Source organism: Limulus polyphemus, unplaced genomic scaffold (assembly GCF_000517525.1).
Source record: "Limulus polyphemus unplaced genomic scaffold, Limulus_polyphemus-2.1.2 Scaffold1578, whole genome shotgun sequence".
Lineage (NCBI taxonomy): Eukaryota > Metazoa > Arthropoda > Merostomata > Xiphosura > Limulidae > Limulus > Limulus polyphemus.
This window is the reverse complement of record NW_013667188.1, coordinates 253,335-262,487: the sequence shown is the minus strand read 5'-3', so window position 1 is coordinate 262,487 and position 9,153 is coordinate 253,335. Positions and strand designations below refer to the sequence as shown.

The window sequence follows — 9,153 nt, the reverse complement described above, 5'->3', positions numbered from 1 at the left end:
GAACTGGTAAAAGATGGAAAGGAAAAGATGTACACAACCTCAACACCATTGGTATGCGTTCGTTTGTAATTTGATAGAGAACGATTTTTTTGACGCTCTCCTATGTAATTTAAAGTATTTTAAAGTAAGGTAGGATGAAATAATTCAGCCGTCACGTGTCATTTTTTATTTCCATTTGAAAGGCAGTTTGGAAAGATAAGCACAATGAAGTAACTTAAAACGTAAGCAGATAGTCATATTGTTAATAAAAGGTCATTGTGAAAGATAAAGTAAATTTAATTGAGGTATCTAACTCACCCTTCGTCCTGCCCTGTTGTTGTGCAGATTCATCAGTCCTTCCGCTGTCTTCTCATCTTCTCCAGAATCAACAAAATCTCTGCTGAACTTCGAACCGAACCCAATATCGTCTGAACAGCCTCCCCAAGCCCAGCGTCCTCTGGTGTCACGCTGTCGTATTCGATTATCGCAGCCACATACTGCGAGTTCTCCTTTGCTGCAACTTCGTGTAATGCTATAGGCCACGCCTGCTGATGAGATAGCATGAACGTAGGCCTTTTCTCGGCTTTCTGTGTAAATAATGAATCATTTTGTAAGTTAGTGACAAAATGGATTTTTTTTTCGATTCAAGTTGAAAGTTGGTTTCATGGGGAACAAAAACTTAATTTATTATTTTAGCCACTGTTTACCTGCGTTGTTACCTGCTAATTATCACTTGATTTGAGCAATTGTGGTTATGATGTAATATAAGTTTAAAAAATTGTGTTCAGAAGATGTAAATATATATTAGTCTAGAGCTTTTACTTCACATTGGGTCATTAGCTACATTTTCACAATTTTATTAAAATAACATGATGTCGGAATCAGTAAATTTATTATGAGTAGTGAATGGCTTTCACGCAAAATTTAAGATTTCAGACAAACAAACTATTTTGATATCATAGTTTCTCCAGACTGAAAGAAAACGCTTGTGTTTGCAGTTAACATTATGTATTGTGTGTGTTTAAAACTATACAGATTTGTTTTGCTGTTGTTTTTTTAAATAAGTACTCATGGAAAGACTTCCGTGTGGATTATATCAGATATTTAAAGTAACATATTTTAATTTGCCAGTACAGCTTCCTTGAAATTGTATACAGTGAACATTTAGTGTTTTTGTGTTAGTTAAGAAACTTCGGGGATGAATAACTGCTAAATGCATTCTAGGGATATTTATATATTGCAAAATCGTTTGATTTCTGGCGTAGGCATAGCGTTATCACCACCACTTGTGGGCCCGTTTTCAAAATTACTTTAGGTGTGACGTATAATGCCCTTTTTAATGTTGTTTCTTTATCGTGTTTAGGGTTTACTAAAGTGGTTACAAGTTCTCTATAGTCACGTAACAAATTTTTACCGTAATATTCAACTTACTAACAGCTAAAATTCCGCCAAAAACTGACGTGTCATTGAAAGTTGTACAATTCCATCGACTCATCTGGAACTGGTATTGACATTCTTCAATTCCCATCTTGGCACCCAGGCCCACGCTGTGCAGGATGTTGTAGCTAAGGTTACATAGTTCCCTTTGACGCTTCACGAGATAATACAATTCTTTGCATCGATTTCCGTAAGATGTTGGATTTAGCTCCAGCACGTTCTGGTAAGAGCTAGGCATGCCCAGAAGCCTGGATAAAAAGAGCATGGATTAACATGTATGCAAATAGAGTTGCAGTGTAATTTTCAACAGTTGTGGAAAGAAGAGTCTTGTATGCATTTACGTGTTTGTAGCCTAGGGTAAGAATATACTAGGGTGTTCACTCTCTTCTTAGGGGGAAGAACAACGTGTACATGATCCGGCTACTGATTTGGCTTAGGGGACAAACACGAAAATGTTTGGGGTAACTAAATGCTTGGGAAGGGGGAAGAAAAAGGTTTAGTTTATTATGAATTTCGCGCAAAACTACACGAGGGCTAACTGTAAAACTAGAGGAAAAGCAGCTAGTCATCACCACTCACCGCCAACTCTTCGGCTGCTCTTTTACCAACGAATAGTGGGATTGACCGTCACTTTATAACACCCCCACGGCTGAAAGGGTGAGCATGTTTGGTGGGACGGGGATTCGAACCCGCGACCCTCAGATTGCGAGTCGAGTACCCTAACCATCTGGCCATGGAAGAAAAAAGAAATGTATATGTTCATACTATTAATTTGGGTTGGAGAAAAAAGAATACATAGATGTCCATACTACTGGTTTTGTCTTGAACCACAGAGGCATCATATTAACAGTGTTGGAGAATGATTAGTAATAAAGGGGGTGAAGATCTAAAGGTGATTACTGTTAATAAGTTATGACATAGCTAAAAGTTAACCGAGTAAATAATGTAGCTCATTTAATACTTAAACATCTTGGTTGTTATAAGTGACAATTCTTCATATATCTAAATATATTTAACACCATAAATGATACCTTAAAAACAAAGAATAATCGAAACTTATATTATTTTAGGTATGGAAAGCCAAAACCTCTGTTATAAAATAATATTAGTCATCAATCTCGGTTCACTTTTATGCAAACCAGACATCGAATGATCCGACATATGGTCGCATATGAAAATCATTGGCCATGCAGTATACTCTGTAAATGAACAGTCACTAAAAGTGACTTGACATGCACTTCAATGTGGAAGTTGATGGTTAAGAACAGCAAAGATAGCCTGGTCACCATGTTGTATTTTTGCAATTGGGATATCGCTAAAGTCCTGATTCATCCTCAGAAACGTTTCTAGGAGACCTTTAATGTGTGTAAATAATTGACGTGATGCGACATGTCTCCAAAGGATCCCATAAATGCTCAATGGGATTGAACTCCAGAAAGCGTGAAAGTTACTCAATTCAGCCAATCTCCTACCATTTAAGGAATGTGTCAACCATTTTTTTAAGATAGGGTAGGGTGTTATCACCCACTAGGTTGTACTATAATAAGGGGCAACTGTGCCAGCGTATGACAGCATAAGGCATAAGATGTGGTACCTATAACCAAGTCTTCAAGTAGGTAAAATTTTCATAGGAATTCTATAAAATCCTCAAAACGTTTTTCTTTTCCTATAAAAAATCCATTGAGTTTGAAAGAAATCATTGTAAATTCCTAAATATTTGGAACTAACTGGTAACATGGTTTTCTTCTTCTAAGAACCTGTTGAGGTATATTAAAATACTCAACGATCAACGTTATATCATATGGAATTAAATTTTATATTAAAAAAAGGTCAACGGTCGTAAAAAGGGACCCTACATGATTCGACGTCGTTCACGTCATCCTCTCAGTTCCTTTTTTATGACCGTTTATCGTTGTTTTTTGATAAACGTTTAATTGTATATTATATAATGTTTATCGTTGTGTATTTTAATATATTTTAAATATTTATACAAGTATCCTTGACTTTTATCCAAACTGTTGAGGTTTCATCTTGATGTACCTACCCGAATCAAGACATGCAGTGGTTTACCACTTTGGCAGGTTATAAGAAAACATACAGGTGTGTGATAGCTTTTTCTCAATAAAGATTAATTGAGGGAACGTTTATGTTCATTTCATCTTTTTTAATACTCATTGATAAAAGCTAATGTCATTTTATTGTCTAATTTTATAATAATTATGACATATAATGTTATCCCTCCCTATTATCATGTCACTAACTCCTGTCTAGGCCCCCCAGTGGCACAGCGGTATGTCTGCGGACTTACAACGCTAGAAACCGGGTTTCGATACCCGTGGTGGGCAGAGCACAGATAGCTTATTGCGTAGCTTTGTGCTTAACTTCAAACAAACTCCTGTCTACATGTTGAATACAGTAGTGATAAAATTAATATTGAAATGTGTGAATTTCTAATTCCATAAAAAAAAGGATTTGAACGAATAAGGAATTTGTAGGCAAATTTCTAATGTTTCAAACAAACTACCTACTGGTCGAAATACTAAGATGGAAATGGATAAGCTAGAATGAAAGTAGCTTGAATTTTTAAATATTTGAGATTAGCCTGTTCGATCAACATCGCACATTACATGCTTGTAAGTTCCTGTAATTTTTTATCAATGTTTTTGGAAGCGATTGCCCTACACTTTAATACAAAATCATTTGAAATCATGAACAACAGTGTGACATTGGTGGTACCATTCCTTGAGGAAAGAATTCAGCATACCCAATACTGCTTATTCCTGGCCACATCGTGTATCTACCATCGCCATGAAAATGGAGCGGAATATAGTTCCAGCTTCTCTCCAAATGTTATCTGACAACAGAGCCATATTCGACTTACCTATAAAAACAATAGTTTCCAAATATCATTGGTCTACAAGACCAGTTCTTAGCACTGTTGCAGGTGACGTGTTTTGGGCCTTGCTGTGATAGGAATACATCTTAATGAGCGTGTGGCAAACAGATCGATCTCGTAAAGTCTGTTTCTAAATGGCTGTAAGCTGGTACAGCGTCCGATTACGAGTGCTGGGATCTGATTAAGTGTCAGGCACTCTGCAACTACAGTGGTCTAGGACTGACAGGTCTCCAGCCTATGTTGTAAATTATAATCTGCCTTGTTCAGGTATTCGAACAATTATACCATTAGTTTGGAAGCGGTTTTACATTGTACTGAAGACACTTGTAGCCAAGTGACAACAACCTGTTATGATTGGCCATCTTCCATTTGCCAGGTCGCTCACCACGTGTTAAAAATCTATAGGATTTCTTTGAGGTCCACCATTTGTTTATAAACAACTTAGGGCACTTCTAAGTGACAATTAAGACATAGTTGTGTGCGTCCTTTAAACATAGAATAAACCAATGAACACTCATTTACATATGACATCATATCACATAGTTCGTTGTTATGCCAATTAGGTGAGAAGGATGATTGACATTATTTTATAACACTCTGTCTTGCCACTGTTTTAACGTTACAGATCTCGATTAATCTGTCTTTCGTTTTAAGAAGCATTATTACGATAAACGTCGGAAAACTGCGTTGAGTATGAATATGTAATACACACACACTCACGCACACACACACAAACACACACACATATACATAATATGTGTATAATGAAAATTTCACCTCTCAAATATAAACAGTATTTTTTGTACGACCTCAAAGAGTTGAAATATAATATTTAAAAATCAAGTTAGTGCAAAGTTTGTTTGTTCTTAAGTACAAAGCTGCACAATGAACTATCTGTATTGTGCCCATCATGGGTGTCGAAACCCGATTTATAGCATCATAAACGTGTAGACGTAGCGCTGAGCCACTGGAAGAGTAGTAATAAATTAAAATATTACTTTTGCCAAGGTTGTTAGATTTTCCCATCGCGCTTAACAGAGCGTTATGTTATCATCAGAGAATGTGTGAAATGTTTATTTTTAAACTTCGCTTAACCTTAATGTCAATTAGCGTTTTCATGTAATGTTTTATTCTTATCATTCAGCTTAGAGAAAAAAATAATAATTTATAACTTAAACGAATGTTTGTCTTGCTTTTTTTCAATATCCTTTTTGTCCTGTTCTCCCAGACTACTAGAATATGTGTTAGAAAATTCATGTAAACAAACAAAAAAAAAATACTTCTTAAGTACTGAAAACTACGGTTTCCAAATGTAACATTTCGCCTAGCCATATTAGCATTTATGTAAATATGTATGATGATATATCTGTTCTTAGGCGTCGACCAGATGATCTTAGAAAAAAGGAAGAAATGGAGAAATAGTTTAAGGAATGATTAGTATGCCTCTAGTTCTGCTAAGCGATTCAAATTAACATCGCTCTGCTTATTTAACATTAGGGTTAGGGTTAACAAGCATCCGTATATTTTTTTTTCTTCTTGTTATCGTGATTGATATACACCAGAGCTGTTTAAAACTGCTGGATAAACAAAATAGGCCGCTGTCTGCAGTTGTAGCTCATGTCGTCGTTGTGTAAACTACTGATGATAGAAACGTAGAATAAATGAGTTCAAAAGTTTAAAAGAAAATGTAAAATATTTCATCCTACGCGTGCTTCGTGGTTCGCAGTCACCCAATACTGTTTTTATTATATCCACTTCCGGAAGACTAAGCAAAGAAATGGTGGGTTTAGTGATATGTAATATGTGATTTGATACTAATACGTAATTTTTATGGAATGTATTTTACTTTACTATACTGCTTATATACGTTTCTTTTTAAGTTATTTACTGTCAAACATAATTGCTACACTTTTTATGAGAGAGAAAGGTCAAACCTGGCAAATTACCCGTGTAATACTACCCTGAGGCACCCTGTATATAAAGTATCAAACGCATACGAGTTACTCGTATTGAATCACTAATCCTCTTGTCTAGGTTGTCAAAATAAATTAGGGTAGGAACTTTTGAGTATAGTACCAGCATTCAATGCTAAATCTGTCTTAGCTTTTTATGTGAACTGGACTGGTTTAACCATATTAAGGAACTTAGTTACTGATTTCCTAGTGATGTATCTAACCTGAGTATTTAAAAGGTTACTATAAAAATGATTTTAACTGTACTAAAACTGTAATTATAATAATTTGCTCAACAAAACAGCTCCTCTTATAAGATCGCACTTTACGTAATAATTACGGTATATTTCTCTTTAAAATAGGGCTGAAAGTAATTTAAAGATACACATTATTTTACTGAACCATTATTGTGTTGAAATAAAAGAATCAGTGTATGTGATCAACTAAATTACATCAGCGACACCTGATGGGAGGACTTACGTTAACCTCACTTTAAACTGAAAATATCATGTAATCTGAGATGGAACTGCTCCCCATGACTTGTCTAGTGAAATAATTTTAATCTAATTCCAACTTGAAGACACGCATAGAATCATATTTAATACAGTTACAGACATATATTTCATAAATCGCTATTCTGATAAGAAGTACTTTTATCTTTGTAAAGAGCGACGTTTCAATCTTTTAAGCCTAACAAGGGCCACGAATAAGATAACCGATTATTTGTTTCGATATTCGCAAACAGCTACAAAAGGTTTATACGTGGTAACTCTCCCTAATCTTGGACTAGTAGCCTACAAGGAAGGCTGCCATTCAACAGCACCCACCACCAACTCTTGATAATCAAATAGTGGGATCTAACCGTCACTCTTAATAACGCATCTATGGTAGTAGATATTCGAAACTTCGCTTTTATATATAAAAAACAATGTGTTTCATGGGTGAGTAGTGAGATATGTTATTTAAACAGGTAGGATATTTCATATAAAAAAGAATATCGCATCTGATCCTTTGTGATATTCTTTTATATAGCCAACAATTAGGGCGAACTATAACAATTAGTTTCAATACAATGGTATCATATTACGTGCTTTTCAATTAACAATCTGGTATGAAAGGCAAATTATAGAAAGTAATAAAAATTCCTATATTAGAGCTAAAGTTAAAGTAGTTTTACTAAATCGATGCAAACTGCAGGTACAAAATAGTAAATTCCAGTTTTAGCAATTCAAGGATCTTTAATGAAGAAGGCACCACGCACACACGCAAATTTAAAGCCTTAAGACGTATTTAGATCGTTCCTATGTATTTACTTTGGCGAGCTTCAAGCTGGCAGTGTTGAGTGATACGGCTTTTGCTGAAATTACCTGTTGTTTACACGAGCATGTTTATATGGACGTATTGGAGAGGCAGTGACCCCATTTTCTCAGTGTAGACCTCATACACAAATAAACCACCCGATACAAATAGTAACTCTAAATGAGTATATCAAGTATATCAGTGTAAAACACGCGTGTTGGATGCATTTATGTATCCTGCATTTACTTCCAACTAGACTTCCTTAATTTTGACTAAAAGATACTAAAGTATGAACATAGCTTTCTAAGGCAGTCTTCAACCTACACAAACATAAGAATAGTAGCGAATTGACGGTAGTTTAATCTATTACAACACACACATACATCTGATGGTAATTTATAGAAAAACAAAGATGGCGGTAGTCTGTAATCACCATAATGCTAAGGTTTGGGATATAAGTCTTAATATAATATTATTTGTAACACGCTGTTATGAAGAAACTAAATATTGTTTTAATCAATTTGTGCAAGTCATAAGCTAACGAGAGTTTGCTACTCTGAAGGATTAAATATGTAGATTGAAATAAATGAACCTGTTTCAATTTTCATCTGCAGACTGCAGTAACATAGGATAATATTAATGAGATATAAACATTTAAATTCAGAAAACTTTATTCAAATTAAATAAATGTGTTAGGTGTATTCATAAAGTTCATTCTTCAGTAACGTAATATATCTTCTGAAGCTTATGTAACATGAGAGTAATAATTTTACCTTACACGAAGAGTAAGTTGTGATCACCTCTGTTTCTTACAACGTTTATCAGAAATGTCTAATAGTACTATTAATGGCTGGAGACGGCTTGAATGGGTAATGAAGAAAAACTTTAATATAACAGCAAATGTACAAAACCTTGTCGAAACGTTGTACATTTAGCTGTTATATTAAAGTTTTTCTTCATTACCCATTCAAGCCGTCTCCAGCCATTATTAGTCTCAAAGTGGGTTCCTCGTCATCGAATTCTCCCCCGTAAGTTCAGTTTGAAGTTTACAAACATCAGGAGACTTTACTTGAATATATTTTACGACAATTTTTTTTTCTTTGTATTATTAATAATTAATTTACAACAGGCTATAAACGCAGTAAAACATTAAGTTGTACAAAATGTATACAACCTCACAACACACAACTACGAACTACTTCCTATGTTGCATTACGTGAGCATTATAAAACCATTTTAAGTGGGTCAATTTTCATACGTACCTACATATCTTTTAAATATCTCTAGGACAACATTACTGATGGTTAGTACTGAATACAATAATCACTCTAATGGCAGATTTAATACATGCTAGACCACTCAAATCAGTCAGTGCTTGGTGAATTACACTTTGAATTGTTAGAAAAGCCTTATTAGCAATTCTAGCAGGTTCACCTTTTGGAATAGTTCTTGCCTAGCACGTGACAGATCAGGGTTAGATCTGTAACACAAGAAAATCAAGCTGGCATTACCACACGTGTACGATATAACGAAATGATGAATTGTCAGTTTATATCATGCATATATATATATATATATATATATATAAGG

At 34.7% G+C, this 9,153-nt stretch overlaps 1 protein-coding gene across 1 annotated transcript in view; it reads right to left on the bottom strand.

Annotated features, from left to right (window-relative positions):
* Positions 1-9,153, bottom strand: part of LOC106464173 (protein Wnt-2b-like) — a 47,549-nt gene that overhangs the window by 8,033 nt on the left and 30,363 nt on the right. Inside the window, exons 2-3 of the mRNA XM_022391861.1 lie at positions 1,411-1,664; positions 298-566 (exon numbers count right to left, since the gene is read on the bottom strand). Of these exons, the coding sequence (XP_022247569.1) occupies positions 298-566; positions 1,411-1,664 (523 nt within the window). The remainder of the gene's footprint in view (positions 1-297; positions 567-1,410; positions 1,665-9,153) is intronic.